Source organism: Sciurus carolinensis, chromosome 9 (assembly GCF_902686445.1).
Source record: "Sciurus carolinensis chromosome 9, mSciCar1.2, whole genome shotgun sequence".
NCBI lineage: Eukaryota > Metazoa > Chordata > Mammalia > Rodentia > Sciuridae > Sciurus > Sciurus carolinensis.
This window is the reverse complement of record NC_062221.1, coordinates 38721283-38746117: the sequence shown is the minus strand read 5'-3', so window position 1 is coordinate 38746117 and position 24835 is coordinate 38721283. Positions and strand designations below refer to the sequence as shown.

At 34.7% G+C, this 24835-nt stretch overlaps 1 protein-coding gene across 2 annotated transcripts in view; it reads right to left on the bottom strand.

The window, feature by feature from the left end:
- Window positions 1-24835, bottom strand: part of Serpini1 (serpin family I member 1) — an 86694-nt gene that overhangs the window by 10086 nt on the left and 51773 nt on the right. Inside the window, exons 2-7 of one of the 2 annotated variants that reach the window (XM_047563033.1) lie at window positions 22839-22900; window positions 21274-21541; window positions 20015-20245; window positions 18296-18490; window positions 16595-16799; window positions 6390-6487 (exon numbers count right to left, since the gene is read on the bottom strand). In XM_047563033.1, coding sequence (XP_047418989.1) covers window positions 6390-6487; window positions 16595-16799; window positions 18296-18490; window positions 20015-20245; window positions 21274-21523 — 979 coding nt within the window. In that variant the 5' untranslated portion in view covers window positions 21524-21541; window positions 22839-22900. The remainder of the gene's footprint in view (window positions 1-6389; window positions 6488-16594; window positions 16800-18295; window positions 18491-20014; window positions 20246-21273; window positions 21542-22838; window positions 22901-24835) is intronic. The other variant, XM_047563032.1, reaches the window with a different exon arrangement.

Sequence of the window (24835 nt, the reverse complement as noted above, 5' to 3'; positions counted from 1 at the left end):
TGAGCAAATATTTATCAAGTGCACTCTCCATATGAGATATTGTGCAGGGTGCCAAGACTCTAACTATTTGAGATTGACATAATGCTGGTAGGATGGCCATCATGCAAGTTTAGGCCAATACTTCCTTTGTAGCACTGTTACTAAATAAGGTCAATTTAAATAAAATTCTGCATCACAAGGGCGTGCTTAAAATAGCAAAATAGACTATCACAACAGAACCCTTGATACCAAAAGTGCCTCTGTGCTTTAGTTGCTAAAATATTTTTAGCTTCAGCCCCACCCATGATATTCAGAAAATTTTCTAGAGTATTCCTTCAAAAGAGGAATAACATTTGTTGTTTGTTTTTCTGGATAGATTTTGTTTCAGAGACAGCAAATATTTATTTATTTGTTCATTCATTTATGTACTGTGCACCTACTGTGTGTCAGATACTGTTGATGCCCTGGGTCTACCATGGGGAACTAAACAGTTTCTTCCTAATAAGAGGAAGGTGGACATAAATAGACTGACAGTAAAAGAAAGCAAATCAATAAATGACCACAATTTCAGGGTGTGGTAAAAAATAACCAAGAAAACAAGATAAAGTGATGTGTAGGTGGGTGACTGGGGCCATGGAAGAGCTGATGCTTGACAAAGAGCATGAGGAAGCGTGTCTGAGAAGGTCAATGTCAGCTGAGACCAAAGGAATAAAAAAGGAAGCAGCTGTGGGAAGACCTGAAGGCAGAGTAGCGTGTAGGGTGGAGATGAAGTTTAGAGAGGTAGATAGAAGTCAGGCCTGTTCTTAGGCCTGTTCTTGGACCCACCGGGGCCCATGTGGCAAGTGGGACAGGCGAGAGGCATAACAGAAGAGCTCTCACTTGTAGCCAGGCAGCGACCAGTGCCATTAGTCACTTCCCACCCAGAATCTATCCTACCCCTCCAGCACCATGCTGGACTCTGGGGACAGGACAACCTCTAAGCTCAGTCCCTACTTTTGAACAGCTCTGAGCTTAGAGTGAACAAACTGTCCCAGGAAAAGGTGAGACACGCAATAACAGAAGTAGGTGCAAAGTGCTACCAGGTTCCAGATGAAGAACAGTAAACCACCTAGGAAGGAGAGGGGGTGTCAGGGGAAACTTCTCAGAGAGGGTGACATTCAGGCTGGTTCTTGAAGTGGAAGAGTGAAAGTCAGAGAGAGAAGGGGGCAAGGACATTCCAAGCAGAAGACGGCCCTTGCAAAGTGAGAGAAACAGAGGGGATGACATGAAAGTCCCATTTGGAACCTGTGCTATGAGAAAGCAGAGAAGTGGCAGGAGACAAACATAATTTGAGGAGCTCTGACTATAAGGTTAGAGCCTGGGTTTTGTCCAGAAATAATGGGACACAACTGTTATAATTTTAGAAGATACCTGTGGTAGTAGCTGCGAAAGATGAATTGAATGAGCAGATAGCTCAGGGCAAGATCAAGTTGGTTAGCTGTTGCACTAGTCCAGGCAAGAAGGCAGAAGCAGAACAGGAATTATAGCAAAGGAAGAGAAGTGAGCCCTCTGGCTTACAGGTGCAAGGGGAAAGAGAACAAACAAGGGCAGGATGTAGGAGCTCGTCCAGTGTAAATCCACAGCACTTGAGTCTGACCTGAATATGGCTTTCTCTTTGTCTTCTTAATTCCTTTATTTTATTGGCTTCTTTATTAAAGCTCATACTTCATGCCGAAGGATTTAGTACTCTCTTTCTCTTTTCCCTTACACCTTCCAAGAGGATTACCTATTAATCCAAATGCTGACAGTCATTCATTTTCATTACAAAAATAGCCCTACTCCATAACAGGATCCTCACAGCAACTCCATGAACATTTTAAATGCAGCCTGAGAAGAAAATGATTCTCAGCACTCTTTATATTCTATGTTTATTGTATGAGTCTTTACTGTGTTTTATGTTAATGGAATTTAGCATCAAAAGCAATGTATATCAAATTGGAAAGAAGAAATAAACATAAAAAAATATGAAGCATCTCATCTTATTCTTTTCTCCATGCAGTGAGAACTAAGCAGGAAACACTGTTGGGAGTCTCTGAGGACAAATGCTGAAGAATCTATCTTTGGGTTGTTTAAATTCTATCAGGGGATGTTAAACACAAAAGTAACAATAATAGGAGGTAAGATGTGATATGTGCCATAAAGAAAGGTACAAAATATCAGGAATTTAATGAGTGATTACTCCTGGTTGGTATAATCATGGTGGTTTGATTTTGAAGTCAGGGATACCCCAGCTGAGATTGAATTCAAGAGGTGTTCCAGAACTGGGCACAGTGGCATATGCAGGTAATCCCAATGAGTCAGGAGGCTAAGTCAGGAGGATCACAAGTTTGAAGCCAGTCTTAGCAACTTAGCAAGACCTTGTCTCAAAATAAAAAGTAAAAAGGGTTGGGGATGTAGTTCAGTGGTAGAGTGCCCCTGAGTTCAACCCCTGGTACAAAGGAAAAAAAAAAAGTATTTCAGACAGGGGAGATTTCATAACAATGGGGAGCTGGAGAGAGCTGAGGCACAGAGCTGGAACACAAGCTGTGTGTGAGGAATCAGCCAGAGCGATGGCTGGAGGGAGCTGAGGTCTTAGGCCCTGCAGAGCAGTGGGTGGCACCACAGACTGAAGCAGGCTTTGAAGAAGACGTGGAATGATCTGAAAATGGATCTTAAGGTGAACTTTCTCAGCAGTGGTGGATGAGACAGACTAAACTGGAGAGAGAATGGAAACTATTAGAAGGCTATTGAAATAGTCTAGGACAGCAGTAATAAGTATCTGAAATAAGAGTGGATGCAATGGGATGCAATTTCATGACAGTGGATCCCAGAGGTCTTAGCAAAGGAACACAAGTCATTCAGTTTTTCTGGAAGCAAGAGAAGGTGAAGCAGTTTTTGTTTTCTATTTTCTAAATCACATTTGCTACTTTTGAAGAAAGAAAATTTTCATTACATAATTTAAGAATGTAGCAATGTCACAGTAGGACTGAATTGTTCACTGGGTGCTTTCAAGTTTACCAATTAATTCCATTAATATAATTTTAAAACACCTTTTCTAATTTTTAAGTAAGAATTTTAATTGAAAAAGTAATACACATACAAGGTAAAATACCAGTGGAGAGTGATGTATGAAATGAAAATGCTCTCATCTAAGAGATTCCTGTTCTAGATGCTATTGCTACTATCACTTTTTAAAATGCAGTTTGAAAATGTCCTATGCATTTGAAAACATATACACATGCATACACATATTCTGCTCTGTCTTTTGATTCAAAAACTCCCATTTGCCATTTGATTTTCTTCTTTCCTACTTCCATTAGGTGTTCTCTCATAAAAGGCTTCTCAATCTCTTCACTATTGACAATTTGTATTGGTAATTTTTACAGTAAGGAACGTGTCCTGAGCATGGTAGAAGTTGAGAGTGATGTGTCCAGTAGGTAGATACATTCCCCCGTTGTGACAGCCTAAGAGATCAAATGTTCCCTGTGCGTGTGGGGTTGGAAAAAATCATCCTTGTTGAGAACCACCGTTTCAATAAAACATGTCTATCAGTCTTAGTTTTATTAAATCCAGCTGTTACATCTTTCTTCCATAAGTCCTCCAAGTCCTTTATGTTAGGCATGATATCATAATCATTTCTTTATTTTTTCTGACATAGCACTTTTCTCATCTATCTGCCTTGCTAGCAGTTGTTTAATGAAAGGAATAGACAGTATGGAAGGCAATTGATACTATATATCCTCACCACCATGAAATCCTCACTAAAAGAAAAATAATTAGTAACCGAATACAAGAAAAATAATTTTCCTGGGTAGTTGGGTGGGTTATTAAGAATTATAGGTTTTCGTGTTTCATGATTTTCATGCTATTTGGAGAGGAAACAATCTAGCTATATAAAAAAGATACTAACTAGGACAAGCAGAGCCTTTGGTGTCCAAATAAATGATGCAGAGATAAACGCTATCAAATTTAGAGGAAGTAGAGAGGCAAATTTTGTACTTGTGACAGTAGATAGTTTCTGAACGAGTTGCTCGAAAATTAATGAAAGAGAGAGAGCAAGAGAGGAAGAGAGTGAGAAAAAGGAAGAGAAAAGAAGTATGTATTAGTTGGAGTGATTATCACTGCTAGCACTACCAACACTCTGATAAAACTAGTAACTTAACGAATCAAAGAACTCCTGCTGAAAACTTGAGAGGTTGGCTTTCATTCTTTCAAGTGATCCTGAAGACCTGAACTGGATGATGCATAAGAATGGCAAATGCTAGGTGATTATTATAAGAAGACAAATATTTTAAGAAATGTAATGTATAAGATGTGTGCAAAGAAAACTTTTCCTTTCTTCCCTCCATTCATTTTATCATCCTGTAAACATTGCTGTGTGCCATGTATGTGTCAGCCCTGTGCCAGGTACCAGAAATGCATCTGTGAACAGGACACTGAGCAGGATTCAATCCTCATGGAGATATGATCAAATAAACAGATTATCTGCATATAAAATATATGAATTATCTGAGAAATTCTAGTGTCATTTCAAATCTCCAAACCATCTGTATTCATATTGCATATTTATGGTCCATTGTCTCTGTACATAGTAAAGGCAATTAAATATTACCTTATAAACCTTCCAAATATGTCAGAAATTATAAGCTAGACTGACCACAATAATTGATTTGCCGCTGCAGTGCTACTCCCTCAGGACAGAGAGACAGCAGATATTGTATTTGTGTAAAATAACTGCCTGTATGTTTGGGTAAGTCAGTGAGGAATCACTAATCAAACTGAAAAGAGAAGATGTTGAAAAAGGAGAATGTAATTATCCAGTTGGAATTTGGCCAGTATTTATAAGACAGATTCTCTTCATTCCTGAGGAACAAAGCATTCCATTTTAAGTTGTGCTGTGCTTCAATTATCAATGTATTTCTTCTGACTCAGCTACAGAGATACCACATGATCTTTAGAATTTCCACCAATCTTACCTTCTTGATAACCCCAAAGAGCAGTTCCAAGTCCCAAGAACTTGGATATGAGTCATGAAAACTTTACTCAGGGAAAACTCATTTTTCTTGTGTAGACAGGAACATTTATATAGTAGACATTTAGAAAAGCTGTATTGGTCCTTAGGGTTGTAAGCCCTCTGAATGAGAAGTAGAAGTTGTGGTACCAAATACATCAGTATCAACTCATTGCTAGAAACCGATTGCTGCTTAGAAAACAATCTACGCAATCCTAAATCTGGGAGGGTGAGGGATTGTCTGATCACACACTCCTTGAGCATTTCTTAAAAGCTGTGACCCCTTCTCTGTCTCTCTCTCTCATATGCATGCATGCTCACAAAAGTGCACACATACACACACACACACAAACGTGCCCCCTAAGCAATTTCAGAAGTGGGGGCATCTGTTTTTGTTGAATTCGATCCAGGTTTAGAAGCTATAGTTTGGCCAACTTGATTGTCTACAGGCTGCTGATTCAGGAGAGGAAAACTAAATTCTTCCCTGTAACATGGGAACTGCTTAAAAAAACTTCTATTACCTGCATGTTCTCTAATTGAATAAGAGGGTTCAATAAAATTGCCTATAAAGGGGGCTTACAAGTTGAGTTTCTTGATCTTACTATGTTGCTATCCTTTTCTGATCAGAAACCAGATTCTATTTTTCCTGCCTTCCAAAGAAATGATAGAAAATAATCTAAGCCTTAAGCTCACTATTGCCTTTTTTCCAATGATAAGTTTCTTGGGGTTAGCCACTTAAAGATACATCCAAAATTATTTTAATTACACATTCTAAATGCTTTAATGTTAGCAACAGTTCACGAGTTTTTACTCTGAACAAGTTAGGCTTCTGAATCCAATAATTTAACTTGATTTTTCTTTGGGGTATTTAGAATAAATTACTCAACACCTCAATGAGCCTATGTACTTTGAAGTTACTTCTTCAAAACCACTGTTTTTTATTGAAGACTTAGGAAAAGGTTTATATCATCTTGCTGGGTATTCTTTATTCTTTAAAAAGAATCTTTGGTCTAGCCCTCACAGCAGGGGGTACTCATTTATCTTCTCCTCTCTTTACTATGATTCATTACACTGGAACATATTGAGATATTCAATCAACACACTTATTGATTCTACAAGGCATTCTGTCAGAAGGGATGATCTCCTGGAGAATAAAATCTACTATCAAAGATAAGACATACATCACATAATACAAAATTAATGTTATGACTGTATTCATTGGTTTGCTTGAATAAGTTAAATATACTTCTTGCCAGATTTATTTGGCAAGTGATAGCTATACTTTACCTCCAAATTCCATGGTAAATAAAAAATTTAACATTACAGTTTTTAAAAGCTTTTACAGAATAATGTTTTTTAAAAGTTGATATATATTTCTTACCAGACAGGGCTGTCAGATTTGCATCTTTGATGAAAATTTCAGTTATTCCAAGATCCTTCAAAATGTCTTTTAAGTCAATTTCTTGTTCAACTGTGAACCTAGAAAACACATAGGGGGGAAAGTATTTAGTTACAGCATCTTGTTACTTTGGACAAGAATTAACTGTTAAATGTGTTGATTCAAAATGTCCACTCTGTAGAGAATAAATTATGCTAAACTTGGCTTTTGATTGCAAGAAACATTTGATTGTGCTTGTAAAATGGGGCATCAAAGATAATGACATAAGAAAATAAGATATAAATCTGTAAGTTGGAAAAGATATAGACACAGAACTGTATTATATGGTAGAATAAATGAATTTTGAGATCAAGAATCATTAAGTACCATGTAAATCTTGTAAACAAGTAGTTTTCAAAATCTCTTGAACTAGTATGTAATATATTTGATATTTCAAACTGGTAATAATCATAAACTTACTCAGTATATTTTGTTTTTTACTTAGCATTTTGGTCAACTTATACTGTTCATTCACCCTCCACCATGGATTGGGTTAAATAAAGAGACAAATTCTGCTATAAAATTAATGCATTCAGCATTTCACCTCCAAAACACCTATCACATTAAAAATGCATTTTCATAGTTAAACTAACTTCAAGAACATAAATAAGGGTGTTATCATAATATTATCACTCCTTAGTGAAACTGAGTTAAATATCACATTCTAAAAACTGTAGGGATTTACAATAAGAGGTTTTTTAAAACAAAATAATAATGACTTTTTATTTTTTGTTTTAATGGACTTAAGTTATTACATATAAATGTGCATCAATTTTGTAAGAAGAAAGAGAACATTAAATATAGTGGTAATAAACAGAATATTAACTTTAAAAATGGTTTCCACACTGGAGCCATATTGGTTAATACAGAATCTCCCCCAAACCAATGAATTGTATCACCAATCTTTCCAGTGAAGAATATGGACCAAATATGTCTGAATTAACAGATACACTTTTGAAAAGGAAAGGTGCTTATTACTTTTTAAGAAATTATGAAAACTGGTCAGAAGTAAACATTTTTTTTTCTAAGATGTTGCCTTTTGATCAATACAGCTTATAAATATAAATTTTTAGGCAATAGATTATGCCTTCAAATGAGCTAAATCTATTATAGTCACTAAAATTACATCAGCATTATTCCCTTTTTTATGTTAGCATTATTTCTGATGTCTTAAGAAGAACTAGAAGGAAATTATTTTTATAAACAAGGCCCAAACATAAAGAGGAATGATCATGGAAAATCAATTTTGGCAGGTTGGTGTTTATGGAAAAACAATATCAACAAACAGGTAATATGCAATATCAAACATATTGATGTAAGTATTGATTTCTACTAAATTTTATACTTTAACTGAATTTAATATTATATATTTTTATACCAAAAGTAAATATTGATCATGAAAATAGAATCGTTCTATACAACACAGCACACAAAAGGAACAATTAAGAAAATACAGTATCTCACAGAACAAACTCGATGGCTTAAGGTGCTTTTGTGTGTGTGTGTGTGTGTGTTTATTTTTTGAACGCTTAGAAGGAGCTTCCTGTATATCACCTGTACACCAGAAACTGTCCCAAGAGTTTAAACACCATATTCATTTAAATATCATGCCAGCCTTTTGAGGTAGGTGTAAGTATTATTCTCAGGTAATAGAAAAAGAAACTAAGTGGCAGAAGGTTAAATAACTTGACCAAGGTCACTCAGTAATAAGTGGCAGAGGTGGAATCTGGATTCACGTAGAATTATATATATCCCGATTCATTTAAAATCTGAAAGTGAAAGAAAATACCAGTAGTGGGTTCTTTATATTTCTTAAAAGCAACTTGATTTGTTTCACACTCTAGCTGACTGGTTAGGCAAAAGTGAAACATTTATACAGATGAACTTAAGCAAGTTGTTTAATTGTTAACCCTCAGTTTTGCATGTGGAAAATAGCAATAATAATGTGTATATTCATAGTATTATTAGAAAGATTAAACAAAGTCTCTAAAAATCTTAGGTTGGGGCTAGCAGGGGGCCTGCAGTGAACAGCAGACACTATCAATAAAATGTACCATATTGTATGTCATGTAATTATAGATGCTCTATTAGTAGCATTCTAGTACTACTTGGAATAATTTGGTTAAATTGCTAGATTAGCCACTGCTACTTCAATCATAAATTAGTCAAGTCTAGTATCTTATTCATTCTGGTATTTATAATATAGTTCAAAATGAAATAAAATCTTGGAGTTTATAAGATTTTTTGTTCAAAGTTAAAAATAGATGTACATAATCTCCATTTATTCATGTCTTATCTATTTTCTTGGTCAACCCACTGAAAACAGTTATCACTCAATTATTATGTCTTTCCTCTTAATATAGGCAAATTAATACTATAAATAATCTTCATCATCTCCCTATCTTGAATGCTTCCTATGTCCCAGACACTGTGAAAATCACTGTACATGTGGTATCTCATTTAATCATTCCTATCATGGTCTCAAACAGCACAATGGGGTAGAAATTATTTTCTCTAAGATAAAGAACAAGTTTAAGTTTAGAAAAGTTACACAAGTTGCCCTAAGCACACAGGTAACAGGTGGTAGAATGAGGATGTGTACAAAGGTCTTTCAGACTGCAAAACCCACCTTCACCAACCACAATAATTTCAACAATGGTTTTTAAAAATAAAACAACCTACACGGAGATTTTACATTTCAGTGAATGTTAAAAAGCCACAATACTGCTTTATATTTTTTATTTACTTTTATGAGGTGCTGGGGATCAAATCCCAGTCCTTATGCATGCAAATAACTGAGTTCTATCACTGAGCTACTTCCCAACTCCAACACTGTTTTTAAAGACAAAAGGTACAGCTATTTTGACAAAGGCATACAATATCATCATACACTTGCAGCTTTCTATTTGAATAAGTTGAAGAGGCATGTAAAGAGCAGAAGCTTGAAAACTGAGAAGAGATGTGAAACTAGTGTTAGAAAAACAGATGTCCCATGTAGACAATTATAAAACCTGTAAACAAAAAAGAAACTAATCAAACCCTTTGAAGAAAAACCCAAATGAAGGTATTCATTTTAAAGAACAAAATCATATGTCTTATGTTATTTTTCTTTTAAACACATGAAACTAAAATGCTTTGCTAATAGATAATAGTTTCAAAGCACCAGGATGGTTTGTGGTTACAAAATGGAGCAGCACTTCACATCCTTGGGTTTTTAGTCCTCTGATGGAAAATGAAAAATCTGACACTACAAAAGTCAGATGGAATAATACTACAGCAAGGTGCATTTCCATAAGTATTATGATATTTGATGTTGATTTTAGAAAGATTCTCTTATACTAAGCATTGTCGGTAAAAACTGATGAGGAAGAGCATACAATGGAGAGAGCAAAAGTCAAGAGAAAAAAGTGTTTTTTAAAAAATCCATTCAGAGAGAAGTATATATAAAGTTGCCTACAAGATTAACACAAAATAAGTACTAGCACTTAAAATGAACACTAAGCCAATAAACAATAATAGTAATAATGGATAATAACTATATGATGTTTGCTCTTTGTTAGGTATTATTCCAAAGTGCTTTTTAGATACTTACACATATTTTATATATTTGACAATTTTTTTTTTACTGTAGTAAAAAAAATGAAAGAAGATCTGGAAATCTTTTTTAAACCTTAGAGATATACAACTATGTATCAACATTGTGATATTTCACTGGGTTTGATGATATACAAGGAGGTACAGCAATCTACCATCTTCTGAATATACTTTTGTATTTTGGATAAAAGTAAAATTTCCCATTCATTATCTAATTTTTGTAGAATTTATTGTTCAGGGAAAAGTCAAAAGAATACCAAAGTAATTGCTCCTTCTACACTCCACCCCACCAGATACCTTATACCTAGTAAGGGGAGCATTTAGAATCTGTTTGTATAAGCTCTTTTGGGTAGAAAGCAAAAGTCTCCTTCAAGCAGGACAAGAATGTGTAAAATTACAGAAATGCAAGTCTGTTCTTTCAAGCAGGTCAAATTACAGAAATGCAATTTGCCCTTTCAGGCAGGACAAGATCATGGTCAAGTTACAGAAATGCAAGTTTGCATTTTCAGAATAATATATACATGAATAAAACTATACAAATAATTTGACTGACACTGGAGTAAACCTAGAATACAGCTATTAGAAACATTTTTACCTTTGCTGAAACTGGATCACACAAACCATTACCTTCATTGAACACTGAGTGGATCCTAAAGCTGTAAAATGGAGAGGATGAACAGTTTTCCATTGGTTACTAGAACATGCAAGTATTTGAATACTGTCAATCTGTTAAAAAGGGAAACCAACTTTATCTTATTTAGCTATTTAGCCTTCTTATCTGTGCATTAACCATGCAGAGGAAGAGTTTGTAGAACTACTGGAAAAATGGAGAGATGGTGATTAGCTGTGCCTGGTTTAGTAACAGGCATGAATATGAGCAAGTAAGCTAAACTATTTCATAATTGAAGAGTAGCTCTTAGAAAATAAAAATTTAATTTTCTTCTGCTGCCACATTCAATTTCTCAGTGGACAGCACCCGAAGGCCACATTTTCTTATGAACATAGTTGAATTAGAATATATGATACTTATTAAGTATTCATTTAGCATTCTGTTAAAATACTCCAAAATAACTTTACATCTTCCCAAAATTAAAGCTTTTTCAGAGAGTGTATTTAATTTATGGAATTTAATAAGGGAAGCATTAATACTGCAGTGAATTTCTCATATTATCAAAAGGAATTTTCTATAGTTTCAAGGAAAAATACAAAGATAATAATAGAATTTCACTAAATGATGGTTAACATGGACTAAATGGTTTACAAGTTCAGACCTGACTTAGAAAATAATTTAAATTGGATTATTACTGTTCAAAAGAATATTGTTCTTTGGAGTTAAGATACATTTATACATTTAATGTTTATACATTAAGTATATTAAGGTCAATTATAAATTTTCAAAATTGGCTTTCTTAGATATTTACTGACTACTTCTTCATGAGAATAGAATTCCAGTGGAATCTTTCCATATAAACCTATTGTCATATTGATAAATTTCTAGACACATCTGATCTGCCCAAATTGAATCAGGAAGATACAGAAAACCTAAACAGACCAAACTCAAGTAATGAAATTGAAACAGTAATTAAAAGCCTTCCAAAAAAGAAAAACCCAAACTGTATAGATCCTCAACTTAGTTCTACTAGACCTTTACAGAAAAACTAATGCTAGTCTTTCTCAACTTATTCCATAAAACTGAAAGGGGGGGAACACTACCAAATACATTCTATGAAACCAGTATAATCCTGATGCCCAAATCAAAGATGCATGAGGGACAGAAAACTACAGACCAATATCACCAATGAACATAGATGCAAAAATCCTTAATAAAATATTAGCAAACTGCGTTCAAAACATCAAAAAGTTAATACATCATGATCAAGTGGGTTTCATTCCAGAGAGGCAAGGTTGGTTCCACATATGCAAATCAATAAATGTAATTCACCATTTAGAATGAAGGACAAGAATCACATTATCATCTCAATAGATGCAGAAAAGGTCTTTGACAAAATCCAGCACCCATTCAGAATTTACCTCAACCTTGTAAAGGCCGTTTATGACAACTCAAAGCCAATATCCCACTGAATAGAGAAAAAATAAAAGCATTTCCTCTAAAATAAGAACAAGACAATGCTGTCCACTCTTACCACTGTTGTTCCATACAGTCCTTGAAACATTAGCCAGAGTGATCAAGCAAGAAAGGGAAATCAAAGGGATACAAATAGGAAAAAAAGAAGTCAAACTATCTCTCTTTGTTGATGACATGATCTTATATTTAACAGACCCCCCCCCAAAAAAAAAAAACTCCACCAGAAGGCTTCCAGAGCTTACAAATGAATTTAGCAAAGTAGTAGGATACAAGATCAAGACCCATAAATAAATAGCTTTCTTTTATTACCACAGTGATTTGTGTTGATTCAGTCAAGGAAGAAATCAGGAAAACCATCCCATTCACAATAATCAAAAAAAAAAAAAAAAAAAAAGAAAGTAAAAACCTTGGGAATTAATCTAGCCAAGGAGGTACAAAACCTCTATGATGAAAATTAAAGAACATTGAAGAAATTGAAGAAAAACTTAGAAGATGGAAAGATCCTGTGTTCTTGAATAGGCAAAATAAATATTGTTCAAATGGCCATACTACCAAAAGCAATATACAGATTCAATGCAATTCTCATCAAAATACCAGTAACATTATTCACATAATTAGAAAAAACAATTCTTAAATGCATTTGGAAGAATAAGAGACCCAGAATAGCCAAAGCAATACTAAGGAAGGAAAAGCAAAGCAGAAGGCATCACAATACCTGATTTGAAATTATATTACAGAGCTGTAGTAACAAAAACAGCATGGTGTAGGCTTCAAAACAGACATGAAGATCAATGGAACAGAATAAAATACACAGAGGTAAATTCACATACCTACAATAGTCTGATATTTGACAAAGGTGCCAAAAATATATTGTGGAGAAAAGACAGCCTTTTAAACAAATAGTGCTGGGAAAACTGGATAGATGATATGTAGAAAAATGAAAGTAGATACTTATCTCTCAACCTACACAAAACTCAAATCAAAACAGATTGAAGACTTAGGAATTAGACCAGAAACATTACAACTGCTAGAAGAAAACACATGGTCAACGTTCCCTCACATAGGTGCTGGCACAAAATTCTTTATTAAGACCCCCAAAGTAGAAGAAATAAAACCAAGATTCAATAAATGGGATGCCATCGAACTAAGGAACTTTTGCACAACAAAAAAAATGAGGAAGAGCATGAAGAGAGAGCCACAGAATAGGAGAAAATCTTTGTCAGCTACTCCTCTGATAAGGGATTCATATCCAGAGTATACAAAGAACTCGAAAAACAACACCAAAAAATGAACAAACAAACAAAACAAACAAATAACCCAGTCAATAAATGGGCAAAAGAACTGAAGAGAAACTTTGCAAAAAGAAGAAATACAAATGGTCAACAAACATGAAAAACTGTTCAATATCTCTAGCAATCAGGGAAATACAAATCAAACTGCACTAAGATTTCCTCTTACTCCAGTCAGATTAGCAATGATCAAGAATACAAACAATAATAAATGCTGGCAAGGTTGTTGAGGACAAGATACAACCGTAAATTCTTGGTGGGACTGCAGACTAGTCCAACCACTTGGAAAGCAGTATGGAAATTACTCAGAAAACCAAGGAAACAACCACCAAATGACCCTGCTATCCCCTCCATGGTGTTTTCCCAAAAGATATAAAATTAGCATATTACAGTGATATAGCCACCTCAATGTTTATGGCAGCACAATTCCCAATAACTAAATTATGGAATCAACCCAGGTACCCATCAGTAAATGAGTGGATTAAAAAATTGTGATATGTATATGTATATATTATATGTACATATTACATATATAATATGTTCTACTCAGCCAAAATAAAAAAATGAAATTATAGCATTTGCAGGCAAATAGATGAAAATGGAGAAAATCATGCTAAGTGAAGTAAGCCAAACTCAGAAACTCAAAAGGTTAAATGTTATCTCATATGCAGAAGCAAGAGCAAAATAAAGGAAAGGGGGAAGGAAGGATAGGATAACATAAAGGGATGATCAGTAACATAGAAGAAAGAGATTAAGAGGCAGAATGGAAGGATGGGTAAAGGGAGGTAAGGCAAAATGAATTCTTTAAAAATCATGTTATGTGCATATATAAATGTACCACAAGGAGCTTTACCTTTATGTATAGTGAGAAAGAAGCAATCAAATACAAATAAGTAGATGAGCAAGAGAAAGTCTAAAAGAAGATGGGAGGGGAAGGAGGATGGGAGGGGAAAAAGGAAGGGAAAAGGGTGGGGATCATGGACCGAAATCAATTTCCACGCATATGACTTTGTTAGGATGAACCCAACTACTACGTATAACTCTGAAACTCTAATAAAAAAGAAAAGATAAATAAAACTATTGTCATAGAAAATGATGCATATTAATCTAGTCAAAAATAAAATAATTGAGCAATTTGTGTTGTTAATTACTTTTTTTATAAGCAGACAATGATATGTATGGTTATATATTATGTTTGGGTAGATTATGAATATAAAAAATAACTTTGTAGCCAAAAATATCTGCAGTTTCAAATAGATCTCCTTAACATACAGAAAAGTGAACTAAGTATTTGGAAAAATAGACATTTACATAAGACATAACTGGGGTTTTTGGTACTGGGGATTGAACTCAGGGACACTTAACCACTGAGTCACATCCCCAGCCTTTTTGGAACTTTATTTAGAAACAGGGCCTCACTGAGTTGCTTAGTGCCTCACTAAGTTTCTGAGGCCAACTTTGAACTTATGATCCTCCTGTTTCAGCCTCCTGAGCCACTGGGACTATAGGCGTGTACCACCAGGTCCAGTATAAGACATAACTTTTTAAATGAAAATTCCTAAAGTCTGAATAAAAATGAATGAATGAGTTTTAATAATTCAGCTTTAATATTATTGTCTTATTTACTACCTTTCAATGTTCATATATGAACATATTTGATCAGTTTTCTTAATTTGGGATGAATGTTAGAACTGTGCTACCACATACACACATAGATTGATCTGTTATATATTGGTGTATCTTGTTTTCTAGTCTAAATATACATATTGTGTCCATAGATAGGTCGTGTGTGTAATGGATGTAGATTTCCTACAAGGTTTTAAGGTACTCAAAGACAGAGTAAATATTTTCATTTACTGTGTCCCTGTGGTGGGACAGAAAACTGGCTTTACTCTTAAAGAAATCACAGAAGGAAAGCAAGACTCACAAAAGGTAATGTTATTGTGGGATGGTAACAGGTAATAACATGGAGGTGCAAAAGTAAGTAAGAGTGAGAGTCACCTGCTACAACAGGCAATTCATGGAAGGCTTTCTAGAAGAACTGTGTCCAAGTTGATCCTGAAGGATAAACAATTTGGAGCAAAGAAATGTGAGGAGGACATTTTGGTCAATACAAATAAATGGGGACTCAGACATGAAAAGGACATGATGCATGTGGAAAACTAAAAGCACACAGATAGAACATGCTACAAAATGTTGATGTATTGAGTAGCCAGAGGTGAGTCTGAGGGAGTGAATGGTAGTCAGGATATTCCGGTAGCATGGATCTTATTCTTTCAGCCACAGGAAGGATTCCGAGCACAGCTGCTTCTACTTGCTTATTTATGGTTATATCTCGAAACCTAGCACAGTGACTTTCTTGCAGTTCTTAATGACAGAAATGTGTGGGAAACCATCCATGTTTAGCAGAATCAGGCCAGGGATACAGAAGTCTGATTCCCAGGAACTGGCAGTCATGAGAGACTGTTTCAGATAGGTAGGTGACAGAGGTGGCTCACCCCTGAGGAAATACTAATTCTCTAAGCAAATGGCTTCACTCACCCTACCCCATCCTTTTCCTCACAGAAGAAGTTCCTCCCGATTCCCTTTGACCTGTGCAATTATAAATAAAGGGAAGGTGGTCTTCTCCATCTTGTTTTGAGGCCAGCTCTTGGCATGGCCCAATCCATCACACCCCTTTCCATTTAAAGAGATTATTGGCTCTTTTGTTTATTTAATTAGATAAGTTTCTTAGTGATTAATCAATAGCTGGCATGGTCCTCCAATAGAAACCTTTTCCCTCATTCACACTGGATGTGATAGGAGAACCCCCCACAGAGATGTTTTTCTCTTGAGGTGTAATCAACCTTAGTAACAATTTACAGAAGACTGTAAATGAAATTTAGAGATAATTGCTTGAAAAAAACTTCTAGAATGAAGCTAAGGATATTGAATCATATCTGAACCTAGGTCTTGGCATATTGTACTGAATGAATCAATAAGTGAATATATGTCTCTGAGCAGGACCATTTGAGTATGAAAGAATCTGCAAGAGAAAGAGAAGAAGAAGGAAGAGTTGAGAGAGGAGAGAGAGAAGGACACTTAAAATTCAAAAACAGTGGCAATAGTTTTTCTGAGTCAAACCTTTCTTGATAGCCCTCCCTTCATACTGTGGGAGTGGTCACACAGGAGCCCCTCACCTGGGCAGGTATACTTCCACTTTTTGCTTCTTCACAGAGTTCGCCCATTCTTCAATCAGCTGTGCTTTGACCAATGGCTCCAGAGTGGCCAGTGGAACTTCCTGCCTGGACAGTACCAGCATCATGCTTATCTCATCTCCTTCATATGGTATTTCTAGGACTTGGTAAATACCACCAGCTTCATTGGAGCCATCACTAAATTCCCCTATAAAAGAAAAGAATGATCATATATGACCCATATTTTTAAAAAGTTTAAATTTGTTATAACTTTCTTGTTCTAGTGTGTATGAAATAAGAAATTCTGGCATCTGAAAAAAAAGAAGGTTCATTCGAAAATACACCCTGAAATTTAAATGATTCCTCAGTCCTGCAAAGTTTATTTAATTTTAAATCCAGAGTTATTTCACATAGCTATGACATATTCTCTAGACTTTTTTTTTTAAATGAGATTTTTCAATACATTTAAAGGTATCATTAGCAACAATGAAAACTCTGGCTAGAAAAACAAAGCCCTGGCTCCAAGTTGGACACAAATCTCATTTATCAATATCTGCCTATTTTCAAAGAATGGGAAACTTGACTTTGAAATACGTGGTACTCTGATATCAACACAACTACAGGTTGTAAGGCCAAGGGGGCACAGCTGAAATAAAATCTAAGCATATTTCAAGACTCATCTAGTATATTTATGATGATTAAGATCTCCAAATTAGGTAATTTGGTAAATGAGGTAAACTGGCTTTGTGTTCTATGAATTTAGCCAAATTACCTGGGCTTTAAAAAATATTAAAATAACAACAACAACAATAACAAGAACAACAAAAAACTTCTGTCCTACTGCTTTAAACTTCCTCCATTTTAAAAAATAAGTGCAATCCTTTTGTTATGAATATTTTCCTACAATGGATGTAGGTTTTTTTAGACATCAAACTAAACATTTTGATTTTCAAATAAATGGGTATTGTTCTTTCACATTTTGACTGTTAACTTGATTAACTGACTATAGTCTTTCAATATTAAAACATACTCCGAAATAGAATAAACTATTCTAACATATATTTGGCTTAAAATGCATTTTGGCTTATGACTTAACAAATTATTACAATTCAATTTAGTATATAGGAAGAAATAGTACTCTAAAATTCTGAAGGGTACAGTAAAACATCTTTGAAAATAATGCCAAAGAGATTGAATACTATCTTTGTACTGCAAATTTCAACTCTCAATAATCGAAACTATGAAGGAACAATTATGTCTGAACACACAGACACATATCTAAAATCGAAATTTTAAAGGAATAGAAAAGTCCTTGTATGAGAAGAATGCTCATAAATCCAAGGTAGTTAAGAAACTCAAATCTTTAGTGAGTCACATAGTACACTAAAAATTTTCCAAAGTCAGTGATTTATAGAATAAATCAGAACATTCTTGCACAATGCCAGATTTTTTTGGATGAATAAAACCCACTCGGCAGGTGTGATCAGTTTTATAAATTAAAGAAACATATTGGAAAACTGTCAATGCATATGATATTCACTCAAGATCTAATTACAAGCCTTTGAAAATGCAGCCAAGGAAACTGAATTGTAGCCCAAATTAGATCAACAAAGAGTTTGAGTAATGAATATTTCATGTTCTTTCTTAGAAACTTGTCAATATGCTGCAAGAAGAAAGGAAAAAAAAAATCCCAAAATGTTTTACCGTAATAAAATTCTCCTTGTTGATACATCATTGGAATCTGGACTTCACTTTCATCATCTTTAGTGAAGGAAAAGGTTCTAGTGTTTTCAGGTCTAAACTGTGACTTCCAGTTCCCCTTGAAATAGACAGCATTAATGAGGGCCAGATGAGTGGCAGCATCAAAATCCCTTGGGGACACCAAATCCTTTAGCAGATCTATTTAGAGAAAAATAAACCAGATGAAAATTCATGTTAAATTGAAAATTGAAGGGGGAACCAAAAGATTATGAATCCACTAATTGATAGATGGGTCCATAAAAATTATATACTAAATTTAAAATTAAAAGTATCTTTCAAAGGAAGAAATGTTACACATGTATGTGATTATAGAATTAACAATTAAGGGTATGGAAACAACAGTGCTACCTAACATAATACTAACATCAACTTAACATCATCTTGACACCCAAACTACAGAACCACATTCAATAGAACCTCAGTCTTCACTACCTTCTAGTTGCAATAGTGCATGCACACGACACTCTTGACACAAAGTAAGCATTCGAATGTTTCTAAATTTACAAGTGAACAGTTGATTAAATGTTATCCAATCCAAACTTTCCCTCAGAGAATATTGGACATCTTCCTGCCAATGCAACAACTGCATTTGAAGAGGCAAAATTAAGTGAGTGAAAGCCAATTTAACTCATGATGCATTGTTTTCTATCTTTTGAAATGCTCAAATTTATTTTGAAAGATATTGGGTCTTTGGTGTTTACTAAATGTGCATCAAAGAGTTTGAAAACCAACAGATTTTAATAGTTCGACCTTTTTCAGGTAGGTTATTATTCTTAATTTTATTCTCTGAATGCAAAAAAACCCACTAAAGTGCCTATCTTTTATTTTACATTTTAATCGCATAGTTGAAAAACAGGACCAAAATTTGCTCTGTAGTCTCTCATTTTCTTGGTCATAGGAATTCTTAAGGTAGAGGATTTCTCAGTATTTTGTAAATTATAGCATTCAGGGTATCTTATTAGGTTTTTTGGTTCCAACATAAAATTTTAGATTACCATTATTTGGGGAATTTAGTGAACAGCTAATCTCCTTCTTAATTAATCTTACTTTTTAGATTTTAATTTCATTTATTTTGCTGGTAAAATTGGAAAATAAAATGGTAAAGTCTGAAATATCTGGAAATCTTAAGTACATTTAAAAATATGAATTAGAAATAAAATTTAAAATCTAATGTATATTTTTCTAATTTCCAATGGGGCTGCTTTTTAAAAAATAAATCTTACTCAAATTTTTTATTATCAATTAAGTTCTGTGGTACAAAAGTCACTAAACATCTTTAAACTCTGATTTTAACTCTCTAATTCTATTTTCATCATATTGCTAAGAGTAACCACTGCCATTCTATCTAGTAATAATTTATTAGTCAGCTCAAGCAACATTCTATACAGTAGTTACCATTACTATTCAGACACCCATCAATAAGAGCACAGATTTCAAGTTATTAGTGCCCAAATCCTTTACAATGCCTAAAGACCTAGCTTCTTCCTTAAATGTTCATTCATAAGCTACATTTCTGTAATGGACTATAGTCCACACAAAATTGTCATTACATACCCAACTCAGTGCTACCTAACATTCAAAATGTGAAAAGAGTGAGGGACAAGATATTTTCAGAAGTAAAAGATGCTTAAAACTAAGCTATTAGAGAAAGAAAGAACATACTATTTGTGTTATTTTCCACCCACTTATTGATGTGGTTGGCCACTGCTACATTTTGACTGAAGTCCACATGATTTACTTCTGCATTAAAGTATTTTTTCATCATTTGCAAAAACTCATCATTGATATGAAATCCATTTTGCACAAAGAGGGAATTGGCAATTTTCATCACATATTGGTTCTCTTCAGCAGCTACCATGTTAGAAAAATCCTTCAAAAAAGAAAATTCTTCTCCTGCAAGATGACAAAGGACACGTTTGTTAGTGGAAAAATATGGCAAGAGTGAAAGAACATTACAAAACAGCAAGGGATGTTAGGAGAACAGGGACCCAAGGGAAAAACAGCAGGATACTTTCTTCATTGGCAATGGTAAAGTGGTTTCAATGCTTGTATCAGTTCTGGATGTTCAAATTAACTTTTTGCAGCTTAATATTATCAACCAATATTATTTTATATTTCATTATCTTGATAGAATCTACAAAGTAAGAGTTTTTTTTTTTCTTTTTTTTTTTTTTTCTTAGTTGTTCTCTCTCAAAGTACTCAGGTTACTCTCATTAAATTGGTCTTATTTTGAAATTATCAGGAAGAATTAAGTTTAAAACTCAAGATATTCCTTTAACTTTTATTCTCACTAGACTTTTTAAATCTCATGATCAGAAAATCCATTGGAAATCATTTCAGTTTTTAACTCTCTCATGAATTAATTCACATGTATACTGGAAGCCTTAAAATAGAAATCATACATCATATCAAAATGATTATAAAGTATCTTTTGGATGGAAATTTTATCTAATGCTTAGAATTTTAATAATAATATAGTATTTCAAAAATTTTATTGCTATTGATGCAGTAAGTAAAGTTGATTTTAAGCAAAAATGTCTGATATCCTCAAAAAACCAACTTGCCTTTATAGCACTCATCACTGTTGTCATTTTTAATTTTTTTGTATCATAATTGATGAATACAGGTCTTTCTAGACTAGAAACTCCAGAATTATTTTTGCTTTTGTTTATCATTTTGGGGTTTTTTGAAATGATAATAATTTTGAAAAGAAATAATTTCTCTAGATTTACTCAGCCAAGATGGAGCCAGGAATTAACAAATTAACAGTTCTTGCTTCCTAATCCTTCCTCCAGCCCTGTCATCTCCTAAGATCATTTCTTGCCCTGAGTAAACATTGCTGCCTCTGACATAGGACAACATAACTGAGTTCAAAGTCAAAGCCAAAACCATCTTGAGAAATCAAACCTAAGCCCCCTTACCATTTTTCAGGCTGTCAAATCCCATTGAATGACGGATTTCCTTCAGAGTGGAACCCTGAGCACCCAGTTCCATCATTCCCATTGCAAGGGCAATACTCAGTGGAGAGAAGAGAATATTTTCATCTTCCCCAGTGACTCGAAGATGGTTATACATATTCACTGACAACTCAGCAATGGTTTCTTCAGAGAAAGTGGCCCCTACCACCATACTGTACAGAACCAGCAAAGAGAATAGTCCAAGGAAAGCCATACTGGAATAGGTTCAAACCTGGAAAACAACAATTTGCATATCAATTGCCAATTATCTCAAAAAAATAGAGTAAAAGGTAAATACATAAGAAATTATTTCTTGGCAAATTTGTAAAGTGAGCCAAACATTTCTAAACATACGCAGTATTAATAACTCTACAACAAAAGCCTCATTAAAGGATGTGTTAGGAAGTTCACCTTTTTCTTTATTCATTTTTTGGTGCTGGAAATTGAACCCAGGACCTCATGCATGCTAAGCAACATGCTCCACTACTAAGTTAAACCCCCCACCTTGAAAGTCCTACTTTTAATGATCTAATTAATATTCAAATAAACAACTAAGATTGCTAAGATCTGAGGATTCTTCCAGGAATAAGATAACCATGATCCTCACCCTTATGAGGTTAAAAGTAAGTAAAAATTTATACAAGTAATTCCAAAGTCATGCTTGGTGAGGCTAGTTTAATAACATTGCAGCCTCACCACACATATTTTGATCATGATTTTGAACCAACTTACCCTAGCTTCTAATAGGGTACATAGTTCTAGGACAAGGGTAATGAAATCCCAAAGATGTTTACAGGGCTTGAGATGAGCTAGTGAAATTAGGTGTTTGAAAATGTGGCTTTACCCATTTACTACAATGTATTAAATTAACACGCCTTGCAGCTAGGTTACCAGTTGATGGAAAGAGACTGGACACACATCTGCCACAAGTCTCAATTTATTCTGCCGAGGCTGCAGAGCTCACTGACAATGATAAACCAGACAGAGAAGGAGCAGACTCAGCACAACCTTGTGAATTGTTCCTGACCTGCTGGCTCCATATGAGGTTGCTGTTTTCAGCGACAATATTTGGGCAGGGAGGAACCTCCTGTCAAAGTTGAGAATGAAGTTGAATTCTTGGTATTTATACTCAGGCTTATGTTATCATCAGCTTATACCAACCAACTGGTGGTTGTTTTTGAAATGAGCATTTCTAACTATCAGGATTAGATAATTCTTGAACCAAATTGAAGGGCATCAAGGTCCTATTTTGTCTTGGGAAAAGAAAGCATTATTGCCCCCATCCTTCTGAGTCCTATTTTTGCCTCTCAACATGCCAGTATTCCAGAAGCCCTGTCTCTCCTCAAATAGCATGACCAGCAAACACTGGGGACAGGATCCCCTCTTTTCCTTGTATTCTCCCACTCTGTCACTACAGGCATCTGGAAAGCAACACATAAACTGCTATTGAATAAACATATTAGGAAAACTGCATTTTAATTAGGATTCAGCATTAACGGTTTCCATTAATCAAATAAGAGAGTGCTTACACATTTAACTGAAGAACAGTTCATTTCCAACAGGATTTTGCATCAGAAGATCCTCATCAGTCCTGTAATATTTGTAATTCCAATTTCAGAGAATTGCCTGGTCAGTTTATAAGTCTTTCATATTTTTTGAGTCAGAAGTGTTTATTTATTTTTCCCAAGTTCCTCTCCCCTAACCCTTACCTCCCTGCTTTTGTATTTAGATTTGAATGATTCTGGCTTGTATGAAGTCTGGGTCAATATGAACTGTTACAACCCCTGCTGCTAATGCCCTGGCTGCTACTGGTACAGAGCAGTCTGTGTAGCTTAGGCAGCCCTGGGACAGAAGCCAGGTGCTAAGAGCCCACCACCATGGGAAGGCTACAAATGCCGGAGCATTCTCATTTCTTTTTGTGCTCCAGAAAACTCCAGGACCAGGTAGAAATAGAATAGACGGAGCTTTCTCTCTCTAGATTCAGGTGGACATTTAGCAGGTACTCTTGTAAGTTAAAAAAGGACTTAAGTCACATCTGGTATTTAGTGCATAGATTGTAATCCTACTTAGTGGAAGTCAAATTCAATCAGATTCAAACGTCCATCATCTTAATCACTACACTATACCATCTTTGCTGAAGGCCCAAATCTAGGCCTCATTACTTTCATTTACTGTTGTCTAGTCTAAGACAAAGAAACTAAATTCACTAGATGACAGTTGTTTCTGTCAGTCAATAATGGAGCTATTAAGAAACCACTGCCTTTAGGATGAGCTTATATTTCAGGCAGTTAAAAAATATTTATAAAAATATATAAAAAATTCATAAAAAAAGAACAATGTACTACTAATCAATACATTCCAGAAAACAAAGGTAGACTCATCATATGTTTATAAGCATTTTTATTTACAAATGAATATATCATGAGTTAATCACAGCTAACATTTTCAAGTACTTATCTTATTTAAACTTTGTAATCACTCTGTGAGAAGGAACGCTTATTGCCCCCAATTTATAAATGGAAATGCAGTCTTAGAGAGAGGTTAGGAACTTAACCAATGTTATATAGGAAGTTGTAGAGTCAGGGCTGGAACTCAGGACACCCCTATAGTGCCTCAGCCACTAAAGTAAACTCCTTCTCCAGTGTTTGATAAACAAGAAGACATGAGACTTGGGGAACTAGCATTTAAGTCCCAGGTGTGATGTCATGCTGTATAACCTTCAACAAGTCACGTGCATCCTCTCAACCTCAGCTTCCTCATTTGTAAAAAGAAAGTACTAGTCCCTGCATCACAAAACTGTTAAAGAAATAAAGGAAAAAAAAACGTGTGAGCTACTCATTTTAAGCTACAAGTTATACTAACATTGGACATTATTATGAGAAAATACATTTCATAGGTAAACTTGCCAAGTCAAAAAAGAGGCTATAGAACTAAAATGAGTATTTTATCATTGCTATTGGCTATCTAATATAGCACCATTATCTATGATCATAGAGGTAACATGAAGAAATGAAAATATATAAAAACAGGTTTTTGTCCTCAGCAAATTCACATCATTGTGCAAAAGTATAAAACTTATTACAATGGTTCTTACCTTTTTAAGAAAGAGATCTTTTAAGAATCAGGAGAAGGGTAAATCAACCCTTCATAAAAATACATAAATGTAGATAATTGAAAATTATATCTGGCCAGGATATTCACGTGGCCTCAGATTAAGAACCCCTGGTCTACAGCAGATGGTCCAGATGTAGAAGCAGTATATGCTGGACCTGCAGCTGTGCAGGTTTCCCTTTCTGGGGGAGGGGGGACAATGATGTCAAAATCACTTAGGTATCTTTGGGCTTCTACAGGACTCCTAGAAAAGCACCCGTATGTTTGTGAGCGAGGGCTCTTCCAAGGCAGTAAGCAGCAGTCCACTGATTACACGTTCTGCTAGGATGTTAGGAGCCTGTGGCTGTGAAATAGCAGCAGTAGTTCATGCCAGCAAACGTTTTGATAAAAGACTGAAAAAACTCTGCTTTAAAAA